The following is a 16440-nucleotide window of genomic DNA, read 5'->3' as shown; positions in this document are numbered from 1 at the left end:
TACATCACATGGGGACTAAGGTTCTCAGACCTGCCAGAAATTTCATCATGCTTTGGTGTATGGTATGGTTGTTTCAAATCCTTTTATTTAAGAAGTCATTCTAACTAATTAGTTAATCCTCTAGCCACCCTCTTCCTCCCAATGCTTTTGTGTAAAACCAGATTCAGGTTCTACATCTGCCCACAGTGTCTATCAGGGTTTTTTTTTTTAATTTAAAATCCTATTTTATTAATTTTTAAACTGTATTTTCTCACCCGTATCAGTTTTTTAAACTTTTTTTCTCACTGGTGTGAAAATGCTTTTAGAACATTAGGGATAGGGACAGAAGTTGCACATCAACCAGTTTGTCATCAAAAACTGGTTTCAACTTGTAACGGAACATAAGTTCAGTGCATATAAACCAGTTTCAAAATGGCTGAAACTGGTTTAAGATAAACCTGGTTGAATATAGTATCAGACTTAACTGATTTGGGTCGAACCAGTTTATGAAACTTCTGTCCCAGACCCCTTCCTGATTCCTGTTTTAAATCGGAGTCCCCCAGCATCCCAGCATGCTTTCTAGCCCTGGGCTGGGCTGCCTGCTCCAGCAGAGAAGGGCTGGCAGGGAGGTGGGGAGGCAGAGACTGCCCCTTCCCCAGCAAACCCTGGTTGGGGCCAGGGAGGGGGATTAAGTGTCCCTTTCTCTGAGTACAGAGTTGCCCTGCCCTGTTTAAAAACTTACTGCTGGCTGCAACTGTGGACTACAAATCCCAAAGGCACCTGGAAGTAGGAAGAGGAAGTGATGAGCAACCCTGCAGAGTCTTGGTGCTGTGATTGTGGGCTGCAAATCCCAGAGACCTTGGAGACACCATGAAGAGGAAGCAAACACACAGCCCATGCTGACTGTGCCAGCGAGCCGTGCTCTAGTGCCCCCTGGCTTCTAGTGCCCCTCGGCCAGAGTCACTGCAGGCACGTGGCTGCATTTCCTGAATCAAAAGTGAATGTCTGTTCAGTTGTTTCTCAGTTGAATCTCTGCAGCTTAGACTAACCTGCAAAGACTGAATCGATTCAGCCTTGGGCCTTTTGACTTAGCCAACAAAGCTGACACAAACCCATCAAATGTGCAAAGAAGACAGAATAACATTTTTTTTCCTTGTCTTCTAGAAATATTGATGAGGTGCTAATTATAACAATAGTAGATTTAATAGTAAAAATGTGTGAGCTGCTATTCCTTAAAAAAAAAAAAAGAAAAAAAAGTTTGTGTATGGATCTTGTTTTCCTTATCAATCATGTATCCTGAAATTACAAACTGGTGCAAATTAAGTGTTGTGGTAATTAGGCCAAGCAGTATGACACTAATACAGAAACCCACAAGTTCTGCCAAATGCCATAAAAATACTTTTTTTGCAAATATTATCCAAAGTTTAGGAAATTTATGAGGAAATATATGTTCCTGTTCTTTGAAAAGTTACTAAATTCTGAGAGTTCATACTAGAAGTGCAATTTAACTTCAGAGGTGTTTTTTTCCTAGTATACACTGGTACGTAGCATGACTTTCCTTTTTAAAAGCAAAATTACAGGTTGACATCATGGGGTTGGGAGGTGTTTCAAACTGGAGGGAGAGGCTTTTCTAAGCTTTGAGTGGTAGAAGTGGTAAATGAGAGGAACTCCTGAGCTCTTTGTACTCTCTCTTGGCTCCTTTTAACACGCCCTCCTCCGTCTCTTTCCCCCCCCCCCCCCCCCCCCCCCCCCCTTCATCATGCACCAGGCAGAATGTAATGCTATATTTTGATGTCTCATTACCAGCATATTTAACTTGTCAATAAATCTTTCTGTTCATGTGCAGATTGATGACCTTTATTTTTAAAGTGGAAACCCAGAGGGGGCATGAGCTGATAAATAAGCTGACTTTTATGTCAGTGTATAGATTATACGTTTTATTATGCCCTTTATAATGTTATGGCCCTAATGATAGCAAAAGCTTCAAAGCCTCTGCTGAGTTGACTTTAACACAATAAGATTTTCTCATGTGCTTAGCTTCCTGGTAGCTGAAGAGATAGTGAAATGATGATATAATTACAAGATTCAAGAGTGAGAAAAAGGGAGTCTATATCAACGTTAAAGCTTTTTTTTTGGCAGTGCTTACTTAAATTCAGTGACTGACTTTCTGGAATAAAGATGCTGAAAATGCACGTGAAGTGTTTCTTTGAGGCATGGTGTGAAGGCTGATCAGGCATATTCTTGTGATCTCCTCTAAGTCTGTGCAAAACCAAAGAAAATCAGACTTGACATTCCTGATCTTTCAAGCATTAAAAAAAAAAAAAATGTGCATTTAGTTATCCATTATACATCCCAAATAGTAATAAAAGAGCACAGGTCCAGTACTTTAAGTAAAACTCTTTCTCTTAAAACTAAACTGTTGACTCTGAAATATCAACTACTTTCATTGCCATGATGCTAAACCCTGATTAACTCCAGTGACATGTAGGTCATGCTTGGAACTCTTATCTATTAATGAGACCATCTTACCATGCTACTTAAATGCTTTTAATAGCTAATATGTGATTGTCTAACAGCTCAGGCATACAAAATATTAGTTAGTGATTGTTATGTTAGCAGATTAGAATACAGTAGGAAATTCTCATCCCAGACTTTTCAGTTGGACGGTCCTGAAATGAATTTCAAAGGAAATAGGCAGGCAAGGTTCTTTGGTTAGGTGTGATATCTTTTATTAGACCAACTAATAACTAACAGTTGGTCTAATAAAAGATATCACATCTACCCAAAGAACCTTGCCTGTCTATGTCCTTAGACCAACATGGCTACAACCAAAAACTTTCAAAGGAAATAACATTTTATTACTACTCTTATGGTATGCAACTTGTAGTTGCTTCACAATCCTCTGTAAGCAGTAAACATAGTTCGTAGTAATGCATCATAGTATGCAGTAATATTTTTTTTTCTCTTTGCAACAAGGATTAGAAAGTTTTGTGCAGGCATTATTGCCTTAACCTCCTTCAAACCTAGTTTCCCTTCAGTGAAATCAATTGATATCAGTGCAGTTATCTTGGTTTTTAATTGAGTGGCTAAAACAAAGACTGTTGCTAAGAGAAGATAATCTTAAGTGAAGTGAAAGTGAAACAGATCTTTCTGATGTGGTTTAGTTTCATACAGCATGAAAACAAGTCCTAAAATCAGTGTATGTCACATAAAAAGATGAGCTAATAATGTAATGTTGTTAATCTCATTTTATTACTAGCATCCTTGTAATGCCAACTAGAAGCAATCAAATGAGTGGGTCTTTAGATCCAGCTACCCATATTTAACAGGGATGATACTTTTCCTTTCTCCAAGTTGACTAGGTTGCCATTGTTTATTGGTTGGTACGGTGGGTTTGTTGTAATTTGGAACATGTTTTTGGAATAGGCAAAGATGGTTAGACAAAGCACTATCCAAGTCAGAGGGGCTAAGAGTTGTACCCTGCACAGAGACTGTACCACAATGCCCTTTTTGTCACATCCCCATGTTAAATGTTAAGTTTCACAAATATTGGCCTTAATTATTATGAACATTGTAAGAAACCAAAGGAGAGTAGCGTAGATGTCCTGAAGTATAAGCATTTTGTAGTATCTTTTTGGTGGGTAAAAGAGTGATTACACTATGTTTTCTAGTCTAAGGACATTTTTCCCCCTGCTTTAGAAAAGAGTGTTTGTATGGAAATATGAATGTTGGCTTGAAAAAGCAGTTGGTTACAGCCACAGGAATCCAGTCTTTATTAGCTTGAGGAAGTTGGAGTCTTCATGGGCTGTCAAGTTTTCAGCCTAGCAACACCACTAGCCAAGTGCTACACATAATTACTAACCTTCTGGGTGCCAGTTTCTGCAAGCATGTTCAAAACTATCACTGAACTTTACTCTTAGCTAGATGTTGCCTTTCTTTTGATTTATGAAATGATGGGTGTGAACTACTAATGAAATCAGTAGTTGAGCAAAGGAGTAATAATAAGCTCCTGGATAGCCAGCCCATTGAGTTATCAGCATACAGGACAGATACGTTTATTCAATAGTTTGAGGTTTTTTAGAGTCCAAAAACAATGCATGTGGAATTTTTAATTGGCTTTGGCTGACTGAACAAATACATCTCCAACTCATCTAATTCTGCATGAGTTTGCTAATGTGGTATATACCATTTGCAAAATCTCTAGATGGGTGGCTAGAGATGCTAGAATTTTTCGTCAGTTTTGTCCTAGAGTAGACTCTTTCGTGAACTGATTTTTGTTTCTGTAGTGCCAGTTTGTTTAGTTTGTTTCTTTTCTTTTTTTTTTCCAAGTGGGTGGAAGACAGGATTTAGGGGAAGATCTGGTGTTCCTTTGAAGTGAAGTTTTGAGAAGGTGGAGGTTTGCTTCCAATATTAAGAAGATATGTTTATACCCCTGCTGTCTCTCTAAGGTTAAGAGCAGGCAGCGGACCACAAGACGGCACGTTTTGTTTCTTGAGATATTCACTACAGCTGAGATGATTGTGTGCTTTGATTGGGATTTTGTTAGTAATAATGATGTATCATTTCTTGAATGAGATGTATTCTCTTTTCAGTCCTTAAATATGGAACCGTCATTTGATGTGGGGAAATGAGTTTAAAGGTACCTTTGACTCTTGACAGTTATAGTTCCTGATGTATTTTACTGTTTCTGTTTGGGTGTTAGCTCCCAAAAGCGGCTGAAAACAGAAAGGATACTAAGTGGCTAAAATACAGAAATACTCTGTTTATGAGACTACTTTAGTATTCCCTACAGAGTGTAGATGTTATGCACCTATGTAATATACTAAATTTGGAAACAAGCTCTGATTTTTCTGAAGGGTTCCCTCCTCCCCATCAGCAGCTAATAGTCTAATTGACAAATGGCAGGAAGGAAATGGTGACAGTAAAAATAACACAAGGTTAAGTTGGCAGAACATAGCTTTAACCATCACATCTTTCTGTCATTTTAAATAAGCAGTTACTAATTGTTAGGCAAGTCAGATTTCTTTCCACTCTTCCTGATTTGTCTTATTGTTTCCTGTGCAGGTTATCATTTAACGGGAAAGGGAAGGTCAAATATAAGCGAGTTTGTCCTCTCCTCTCTCCCTGTGTATTTGAAATATCGTTTTTGCAGAGAAAATGAAAACAGATTTGCATAGGGTAAGAGTAATTCCACTGACATTTCAAAATATGGCATTTCATGTAGTTGCATACTTAAATAGAGGCATGTACTGTAACCATGGGCTTCTGAAAACAGTCAACTTTTCTGTAGTGGGATTGGAAACTTAGCAACCGTTCCTGCACACGGTAGGACAAGCCTCCAAAGATCAGTGCCAAAGGAAGCCTAGGAAGGAGAAGCCATTGCTAGGGAAAACGGAAGCCCTCGGGGAGTGGAGCAGTTCAGACTTATTTTGAATTTTGGAACCAGCATTAAATGGATCAATTTCTCCTGAACCTTCTTACTAGAAGTGGCTTCTAAATTGAAGTGATTACTGTTAAACTAAATAGAGCTACAGTACACTCTTGGGAATGCTATACATCTCTTCCTAACCTCCCCAATCACTGAGCTTTTATTTTCTAAGCTCAGGGTAGAGTTCAAAAATCAAACTTTGCAGCACAACCTTCTGGTACGTTTTGCCTTTTCATAAACCTTTTCAAGTAGCTTCCTAGCAGTTTCAAAACTGTATTGCTGGGAATAAAAATAGCAAATCCTGGTCCTGGTCCTGTAAGCTCTCTTGGGCACAGTCTACCTTATCCTGGTGAGGAAAGGTGGTAGGTGCTTCCTCTGGGAGTAAATACTGCTTTCAGTACTTGTTTTAAGCTCTTCAAAATGGAATATGTTACTATTTAATTCTCAGCTTGGGCAAACCAAATTTTCTTGCATGTAACTTTTCCCTCAAAACACCCTTGTAGTTAAAGAACAAATTGGATTTAAGACGACTGTTTGGAACCCTAAAACGGAAAAGCTGTGTGTGCTCTCTCTCTCTTCTCTTGCGAATACAGTAGGATTTGTAAGGTATTTACCCTTGTGTGATAATGTGACTGCCATTTTAAATTTAGACAGAAAATACTGAGAACGTCAAGAAGCATATTTGGTTACAACTTAGTGCTTTAAAACTGTGCACTTGCAGTGCTTTGCAAAGGGAATTAAGTCTCATTGTCACCATTTTTCAGGCGGGATCACTAACAGTAGGACCTACTATCTTTCCTATCTTGCCTTCCCTGCTGGCTCCTTAAGGTGCCAGTCAGTCTCACCCCTGCTCTCTTTTTCTCCCACCCCTCATCCTGCTTGTAGGGATTTTACCCTTGGTCAGTCCATCATTTTTAGTTAATCCTGACACCACAGAGCAGTTTGTGGCTGTCTCTAATGAAAGTGGGTAGAAATACTGTTCGGATTGATTTGGTCATGTCCTAATTCAGTGCCTTGCCACTTAAACTGCCAGCGTTGCCCAGAAGGGGCGGTGGCAGTATGTCATTATTTTGGGATGGTTCTCCCCCTTCCCTTTAGTTAATCTTTTCCTGCCCCCCACTTTGATCTAAAATGAGACTGAAGAAGAAAGATTCCAGCTTATTATAATTGTTTTCAATGAAATATTTTTATGTGAATGACCAATGGCGTCATCTTAACTTCAGTCTTGGCTGGACAGATTCCTTTCCTGATAACTTTTTGATGTGTTCATGCTTACTTAGACAATTGTAGAAGAACTCTAACTTGTACAATGTCAAAAACTTACAAAACATATGAAATGAAATTGTTGTAGAAAGCAGGGCACATACCAAGTAGGTTTTCTTTTCTCTCCTGGATAATTTAATGTGGGAAGGAGGAGACTGGCAGGGATGCAGCTGCCTGCAACCCTGAAGCCCTTACTCATCAAGTGTTTAGTAACAGTATTATTACGTTTGCATTGTAGACCGGGGACAACCCAGGTATAGCCTGCAGGCTGAATCTAGCCCATAGAGCCATGTCATCCAGCTCACAGGACTCCCCACAGGTCCAGAAATTTGGTGGCAGGAGGTTGGCAATAGCATTAACTGCTAGAGCTGCAGCAGTTAATGCTGCCACTGCTCACCCTGTCACCACATTTCGAGACCCATAGGGACCCCCACAGGCTAGATGACATGGCTTCACAGGCTGGATCCAGCCTGTGAATTGGCCCCATGGTAGATCCAGCCTATGAACCAGCCGCACACCACTCATCCAGCCCACCGCTGTAGGTCAGAATGGCCATTTTGTGCAGCTTGTTGGTGGAAGTAGGGGTGTTTTATTGTTGTATTTGTACAGGGCTCAACATAGCAAGGTCCTGATCTACAACTTGGACTCCAAGGCACTAAAACAAATAATGAAGGATAATCATATTTCTAGCAGCTGAAATGTGTGTGGGAGGTAATTATTTCTAAAATTATAGTTGCTCATTTCTGTACATCTTAAAAATGATCATGACTAAAGGCAGGATTTTAAAAAAATATACTTTGTTCCCATTTTTTTAATACTTTTGAAATAGAAAACTGTTTAATAAAAAATTCCTAGAGGAGGGGAAACAAGCATGTTTAGTGCACAATTTCCTAGCTTTTTATGTTTTAAATGCTTTATTGAACTCTCACCAACAATGTTAAGACTGAACCCCACTTTCCTTCTAGTGTCTTCCTGTCTCTGCAGACTGACTGTTCAGAACCCCCTCATCTTCTGCAAAAGGGCAGGACTTCCTGTATCCGTGTCTGACTCTCTCCACCTCCTCCCCCTAAAGTCATCTTTGTGATAGAGGTTGGGATCTGCACTATGTAGTCCACTTGCTCTCCTGAAGTGGCATACCAGGATGGGTAGAGTTGTAACAATAGGTAATACAAGGTCAGGTCCTGGATCCCATGAATAAGGGGCTCTACTGAATGTTTTGATCCTTTCATATTGAATGCCCAAGGTTAATTTGTCTGCTTACAGAGCATTTTGCTGTTGGATCTATGTTAAGGAAAATACAGTCTGTTTGATATTATGTAGCAGATTAAGTACTTTGAATCCTCTTACTAATAGGCAGAGTTGGGGCTCCATTTTTTTTATTTTAATAGCGGTTTAATAATGTCTAAATGGCTGTATGGTTATCATATAAGGCCTTATTTAGGCACCAGTGTTGTTGTTGCCACCATTGTTTTACTATGAGAGAAAAATAAAAAGTTTCTGGGAGGGTATGTGATTTTAAAATTCTTACTTTTTAGTCCATGATTCGAGTATTATGCTGGATGGAAGATTTTGTATGTAAATTCTATAAAACTCCCAAACGCTTTAAGATCTGACTGTGTAGTTTTACTGAAATAAATTTTGCCACTTTCTTTCATTTTTATACAATTGCAACAACAACAAAAAATCATGTTTCAGGTTTTATACCTCCTGTTTGCATTTTTTTTAAGGAAGCCTGCTGCTGTTACAGGGCAGAAATCATTTAGGTTCTGTTCTGCTTAGAAATTCCTAAATTTTTTTCAGCGTGTTTTGTGAGTGGGTGGGTTTCAGCCCTCTGAAATGAGTAGTTTCTGCAGGATTTTTGTTGTCATCTTCCTTCTCCAGAGGGATGTTGCATCAAGGCAGCCCTTCTGGTTTGGTTTAGGCTCTTCCTGTTAGAATCAGAACTAGGATCTAGAATAGAAACCATGATCAGGGATTGTAGCAGGAGCTAGTGGTGGTATATAGCTCCTTTGAAATACTTGTTAGTTTTTACCATGGACTGCTGAAGTGAATTGTGGCTAATGAAATTGTCCTTGCTCACATCATCCTGACAGGTTGACCTAAGGCTGTCTATAGCATTTTAAGTGACTCTCTTAGCCCTTAGAATGAATATACTCCTTCTCACTATCCAGTCTGATATTTATCTGACCCTCAGCACCACTGTATTTGAGTGCTGCACAATTTTTTTAATTTACTTCTTACAATACCGCTGTGAGGTAGGGAAATACTACTATCTGCATTAACATAAGGCAAACTGAGACACAAAGGAACTATCATCCACCTTAATTTGAAGAAATGGTGTGTGGTATCACAGAGTAGCCAACAGGTCTTAGCTAGTAAAATCCTAGAAAGCACAAAGCCATTTGTAGTTTACTTCAGCCTGATAAGTGATAACACACTTGAGAACCTTGGGCTGCCTGCTTGTATTTACACTGACCTACTAGTAATTGTGTGAATAACAGCTATTTATTCACACCAGGGTTTTAGCACCTATTAGCTAACAGTCCTTACAATAATTTCTAATGTAGACACAGCTTAAGTGACTTGTCCAAGGTCACCCAGGAAGTCAGTGGCAGAGGAAGGGATGAACCTGGGTCTCTCAAGTCCCTGCCTGGTATCTAAGCACAGAACCATTCTACTTCTCATGTTTAAACCCTTCCCAAGTGGACTGTGCATTATATGCATTATTGGTTGCTTTTCTTCCTCTGTGTCAGAGCTAATAAGGCTATCTGAGTTTCATACCAGCTTTTTCCTGTTCTCAGCCCCTGGTGCAGGTATCTCGATCAGCTTATTTCCAAGGCTGAGAAAATATGATCATTTGGCAACACAGGCTAGAGGGAAAGGTTCTTGGCAGAATAGGTCAAGGCCAACTGGGACTTTATGCAAACAGAAGTCTGAATGTAGCTATACACAGATTCTCCCTTCATAGAACTTACTAAGCATTTTCTCCAAACATAGGAAGTGTGCCAGTCCTTGGGTAAAAGTCACCTTGGTGCTGGCCAGTTTACTAAAAATGTCAGCCTCATGATAGCCAAAATGTGACATAGAAAGTGATGTAATTGGAACAGTTGCGTAAAAGGACAGAGTAAAACTTCAGTGAGTGTACTTTGCCCTGTACTTCACGGGAAGATATTGTCAGATACGCTTTTACAAAATGCATGGCATCTAGATAGGCTGAGATGAGGGCGGGAAAGGGGGAGAAATAACTTTCTTTGAAACTATATTAAGTTTTTCTTTTCGTGCAACACTATTTATGGATTTAATGAAGTATGTTGTAACCTCATATTGTGGGCTTGTAATGGAATCTGTTTATATATTTTTTTTTTTAAAGTTGCCTTCAGAAGGGCATGGTTTGGGCAGCTGGAAAGTGTTGTATTAGTATGTTGTAGGTACTTAAGTATAGTGGTTGTGGAGTTCAGTGGAGGTGTCAGTTTTGCTTATGAACTGTACATCTACGTATTGATGAGTTCTGTTGAAAAAGATAATTGCAAAGGATTTCAAACAGAGAATGTAATCCCTCACCTTTCACTTCTTATATCTTTGCTAATGTTAATACCTTTGTACTTAAGCTACATTCCAGTATCATCACTTTTCTATTAAGCATTTGGTACTGAGCTGCTTGGATATTACCTAATCCTAATTTAAAACCAAGTAATACTGCATTCTGTAACTGACTCATGCCTCCCCCTTTCAGTCTGCTCTTTATACAAAATCAATGATGCTGCTTAAAAATTGAAATTCTATGGCTATTCCACACGGTTAATTGAAATGAAAGGTTTGAAAGGTAAGCTTCTGTACATCACTTTTATTAAAATATCCGGGAAGAATCTGTTTTATAAAGATGTAAGGGATATACAAAGTTCTAGGAGCATATTGCTTCATATGTGGAAATAATTGCAACTTGACTATAGCGATTATTCTAATTGAAACTGTAATAGGGTATAAAAGATTTCCAACACTGTTTGAAGTCAGCAGTTCTTTATTGAGTGTCCTTTGGGTTCAAACTGGAAATAAAACGCAAAATAAAATATTGAAACATTTCTCATTGGTTCAGAGGACCATGGTTAGTGCTAATCACATACCATGTTTTTTGAACATTAAAGTACTCCCAATTGACAGCTTTTGCTTTATGAATTACAACAGTAAATTGGTATTAACAAACTGCAAGTACCTGTTCCATTCAGTAGTTCCATCTTAAGAAGGTTAGCTGGTGCAACTTGGAGTAATGATAGTGTTTCAGTAGGTTGATAATACCTCTCAGTGGTAATTCCTTGGAGTGGTAGCTAAGGACACCCAAGAGTCTTTTTCAATAAGTTTGCACAGTTAAGCTGGTACCTGTCAGGAGTCAGGGCATCTTGTAGAAATACAGTAGTTTCATCCTATTCCACATACAGTAGCTCTAGAGATAGATATCAAAAGTATAGATCTGTATGGGGAAGGAAGGATGTCACATCCTTCAAGGTGCAGAGGATAGAATGGGTTTTGCTTTAAGTAAGTGCCAAACCATGTGAAGCTTTGTTTTGATGGGGAAAAATCTTTTGACCACTGTGCAGTGTGTAACATCTTTGCAGGATTTACAAAATGTAATAGATTTGTCTCCCCTTCTCTGCCTTCCACCCCAAATATTTTCATAGTAGTAGCTTGTCTATCAGGAGTTAATTTATGCAAGTATTATGGCAGTGGTGCTTAACCTTTTGGTCCTACAAGCCAGATGAGTGGTGAAGGGCTGGTTCATAGAGCAGATGGGACTCTGTGCATTGAGACTGGGCTCCCAGGTCCTACACCAGCACTGCTCACTGAGACCAGGCCCTGGGGCCCCACATCACCCCTGCATGCTGGTATTAGACCCCATGCTGGCCCCATGTGCCTTGATCCGGCACTGGGTTAGGGTTAGTTTAGTGTAATGAATAAAAACGCTTTCATTTATCCTCCACCCACACATCAGGCTTCTTTGGATGGTATCAGGAAAGTTAAATCCACTTTTTTTGTAAAGGAAGGGGAGAAATTAATTCCAAAGTCAAAGTGATTTCATGGTGAATGCCCTGTCAGGTGTCTGCCACTTCACCAAAGGGAGCATCAATTCTAGCATGTCATCTGAGTACACTTGCTGTGATAACACACACGCACATGAACACACAATTTTTAGATGAAATTCTTGGGTGATTGATTTCAGATCATTCAGAACTTTTTAGCTTGAGCTTTCCTTAGAAATATTCAGAGACACCTTGTAGATTATAGGAACATGGGTGGTGACATTTCTTGGTACGACTAACATTTCATAATCTTAAGAGTATAAAATTACATGATGATTTGAGAGAGTTTGATTGCAGTTTTAACACTACATTTTATTTGAGTATATGAAAAACACGCTGTAAAATGGACGGCAACATGAGGAAGAATCCATTTGGCTTCATGTTAGAAATTATTACATGCAAAATGTACTATAGCCAGGTATGAATAATTTTGACACTGTAAACTATCATGATCTATTTATTTTTTATCCACTTTATTACTGAATGGTATTTCATTTCATAATTATGTAGGACACTACAAACAAACAGCAATAACAAAAATGCCCTTAGTTGCATTTAAATTTAAATAAAAAATACCAGTTAAGTACAATGAGAATATTTTTCTCCATTCCCTTATTTGTTTAATAAGGGAACATTAAGCAAGGTTCAGATTCTTAAGGCTTCATTCCTGGGATCCCTTTAATACAGCTGTATTAATACTGAGTCCTTTCTGCAACAGTAAGAATTTCTTCTTCTTTTGAAGCTGTTTAGAATAATACTAGTGACATTTCTTGTGTTGAACTGGGGCTTCTTGAAGCAATATATTTTGTGTGTTTTATAAGGCATCATGGGATATGTATGTAATGGTGCTGATGGAGGCAGAATTTTTAAGTCCCTACAATCGCATTCCTTTTTTCCTTAAACCTTTGCCATACACAATGTACCAGTTAAAGTTCACCAGTAGTTGAGGTGTCCATATAGGATTTTAATTATGTTCTTTGTTACAGTCCTAACATCTTCATAGTACAGTAAATACCATGTTGCTGAGATTCGACTATATTGTAGAAATATATTAGATCATATTTGTCATAGCTTTGCCTTCAAATTGTATTTTATTTTTGCTTTACAGTGCAGGCCCCAAAGGTGATAACATCTATGAATGGAGGTCGACTATTCTAGGACCTCCAGGCTCAGTATATGAAGGTGGAGTTTTCTTCCTTGACATCACATTTACACCAGAATATCCATTCAAGCCTCCAAAGGTAAGAGAGCATTAGCCTACTGTTTTATGCTGCAAATATTCTACCAGTTAGTGAGTACTACTCAATACTGACCAGACACTCAGTGCATTTGAAATCTGGTCAGTTTAAAAAATTTATCTTGGCTTTTTTTTTTTTAACTTCAAGTACTATGTCTGTATTTCCTGGCCAGTTTCGATAGCTTTTTCAATCACCTTCCTCCCTCCACTTCAGGGGATGATGGAAAGTTCCTACACAAAGAGAGGAAACCAGCAGCTTATAAACTTACTATATACAATGTGCTGTGAAATGCACAGAGTAAGAACAGAAAGCAGAGAAAATATCTGATTTTTTTTTTTTCTAATCTCTGTGCTAAACATGGATGTTTTTGTAGCAACAGTAATGATGATAATTTAAAAAAAAATCAGATAGCAGCGTAATTTAAGTTTCCAGGGTTCTGTTAGGATTTTGCTTATTGTTGATTTACACTCTATATTGGCGATCGCTTTGGTGGTTTCTGGATGCAGATTATAATTAGAAAGCCTGTGTTCTAGCAGTATACCATTGTGAGTAAATATTGTTTTATTGTTCATGCACTTGAACTCTTTTTTTTTTTAAACACCAAACCAAAACAACAGTTGGGTTGCAAGTACAGTTAATTGTATTTAAGTTGCATGTTTACCTCAAACTTACAAACACTTGCATGTGCTTATCTTTATACATGAGTAGTCCCAGTGACAAGTAAGCAACTACATAAGTGAGTGGAGGTTAGCCTGAGAGCTAGCAAACGCTAAAAAGTTGTTAATTTAGCTATACCAGCATAGGTTTACCATCAGTCTTTCCTAATGTGGACATGACTTGCTGCTTTTGCTGGTCTGGTTTATACTAGTTCCCCAAACAAAATAAACTGAACCCCTCTATAGCTACTTTTTCAGTAGGGCTTGGCTTTACTATAAAATTGTAGTTACAAAAAACAAACAAACCCATGCTCCTAAGCAACATTACTATATTGGCACAAGTCTCAGACCTTGTCTAGATGATAAGATTGCTGAAGCAAGGATTGTTCATTTTTTGTGTCTATACCTTCAAGTATCTTTAGCCCAAGCAGACTGAGTGGGCATGGAGTTCCACCCATACAGATAAGACTACGGTCCTGAGTGGTGCAGAAGTAGCAACAGTGGTTCAGGACATCAGTTCTCGATGTGACTGCGATTGTTGCAACAAAATCATCATATTTTATGGATTGCGACCTCCCTGGCATAAGGAGTTGATGGTATTGTTTAGACTGAACATCCAGAACTTGAAGAGTCTTTTGAAACAGTGGAAGTCTCTGAGGTCTGAGGTGGGTCTCGGGCCATTGTTCTTTTTCAAGATCAGGAAGTAATAGGATGTTGGGATGGACTTGTGCAGAACTGAATGGCATTTCTACTGTGGAGGATATCTAGTAGCAACTGGATACAAGTTGTGCCTATCACTGCATTAGATTATTGCAATTCTTTTTTTAAGCTAGAAGACCAGTATCCATGGCTTAGTGACTCTTCCCTTTCCATGAGAACCACCAATGCACTCTTGGCATGCCTCAGACAAATTACTTCAGTGGAGATTAGTAGCAATCTGGAGTTCAGAGCGTACCTGCAGCTGTCAGTACTCCTTGGATTTTTTTAATTGTTCTTTACTTATGCGTTTGGGAAAGCCATACTATAACCTAGGGCTGTGTGAAGCTTTGGTCCTTGATTTGATTCGGTGGCTAAATCTCCAAATCCAGATAGAATCAAGAGACCCTTTAATCTCTCCAAATTGAATTGGACCCCTCTGAATCGATTTAGAAAGATTTGGCAGTTCAGACATAGACACAGCTTTGAATGTTTTTTCTATATACCTCAAGATACCAGGTGGCTTGTGAATGCTGAGATGCTGGGGCGGATGGGCTGGTACCTTCTGGGTCTGGGGGGGCACCTGGGGTCCCCCCGCAGCTGAGTGTCAAGCCAGGGGGACGCAAGGGGGTGGGGGCAGCGTGCTCCCCAGCAGACCCAGAAGTACTTCCGGGTTCACCACCAAGCACGCGGGGGGGGCACACTCCTGTAGGACGCTCCATCTGCCCCACCATTGCAGAATTTACGAGCCGCCCGGGTACATCAAGGTATGTAGAAAAAACATTTAAAGCTGTGTCTGTGACCGAATTGCTGATTCTCCAAATCAGCATTGAATCTCCAGATTTGGATTTGGCCAAATCGAATTGGGGACAGCGATCCAAACCAATGAATCAAATCGCTGTCCCCGATTTCAGGCCAAATTTGAATCAAATATGGCCTGTTTCGCACACCTCTACTATAATCCATATTTACTTAAGAAGTGAGCACCTACTGTTCTTCCAGTAAAGTACAGCATGATAATCCCCCAACAAGAAGAAACGTACAGGGGCTCTCGAATAAATAAAAAAAAAAAAAAAAGTGCACTTTGGGTTGTTGTGGTGGTTTTTGGGGGGTTTTTTTGGTGGGGGGTGGGGAAGGGGTTATCAGTAGTCTTGTATCCTTTGACAGTCACCTCAGTGTATTTGTGCTACCTGCCTATCTACCTTTTACCTTTGCAGTTCTGCTAAAATGACTCGGGATTCAAGAGTTTGGGGGAGAGAACTATTAGGGGCTGCAAGGATGTGCTCCCCAGTGACTTTTCTGAAGGTCACTCTGCAGTTCATCATAGGGGGTGCCAGTCTGAAAACCCCCACATTTTTAATTGTGTTCACTTACTTCAGAGAGAGATTGCTGTGGCTGCAAACAGGCATTGTCCTTCTGCTACCATATATACATATATATTTTTTTTATGGCAACACAAAACCTAAGCAAACAGATGTGGTGATGCCACAAATACCCCAAATCATGGCTGCAACCATTTTAAGTTATATAGTTTGTGCTGCCTTTTCTTGACAGTCGTCTGTTCGCTTATGCTGGGAGAGCATGGATCAGCAGCACTGGGCAGACACTCCTGAGACTTGAGGGGCTCAATCCTGTAGGACAGTGGCTGTTGGCACCTCACACCAACCTGCGGTGTGTATCTGCAGGTGTTAAGTGGAAAAGCCCATGGCCTTCCCTACTCTGCACTTGCAAATGAGCACCTTGGGAATACACCTGCCAGTGCAGAGTGGGGAAGCTGGGTTCTCCACTTTGTGCCTTCAGAGGAATTCCCAGGGCATGTGTCTGCAGGTGCAGAGGGGCCCAGTCCTGCAGAGGGATTCACAGGTTGCATGTCTGCAGGTGATGGAACCTTTGGCTGGTTTCCCACTTGCAGATGCAGGCCATGACAGCCTGCAGGGGATTCCCTGGGCGTGCCTTTCACACAGCCTCACCCCAGGTACTGCCTGCAAGCCTGGAGGGGGTTCCCCCCTCTGTGCTTGCCCAGGATGCTGCGCCACGCACATCCATGCTGCTGCTGTCCAACTTGGGGCACAGCACCCAGGGCTGTCATCCTGCAGGATCAGATCCCC

At 39.9% G+C, this 16440-nt stretch overlaps 1 protein-coding gene across 4 annotated transcripts in view; it reads left to right on the top strand.

Annotated features, from left to right (window-relative positions):
* UBE2E1 (ubiquitin conjugating enzyme E2 E1) overlaps positions 1–16440 on the top strand; it is a 67267-nt gene that overhangs the window by 31239 nt on the left and 19588 nt on the right. For all 4 annotated transcript variants that reach the window (XM_019498030.2, XM_014603178.3, XM_014603181.3 and 1 more), the window contains one exon: positions 12851–12983. In XM_019498030.2, the coding sequence (XP_019353575.1) occupies positions 12851–12983 (133 nt within the window). The remainder of the gene's footprint in view (positions 1–12850; positions 12984–16440) is intronic.

This window comes from Alligator mississippiensis, chromosome 5 (genome assembly GCF_030867095.1).
Source record: "Alligator mississippiensis isolate rAllMis1 chromosome 5, rAllMis1, whole genome shotgun sequence".
NCBI lineage: Eukaryota > Metazoa > Chordata > Crocodylia > Alligatoridae > Alligator > Alligator mississippiensis.
Note: the sequence above shows the minus strand (reverse complement) of the source record. Positions and strands in the feature narration are given on the sequence as shown.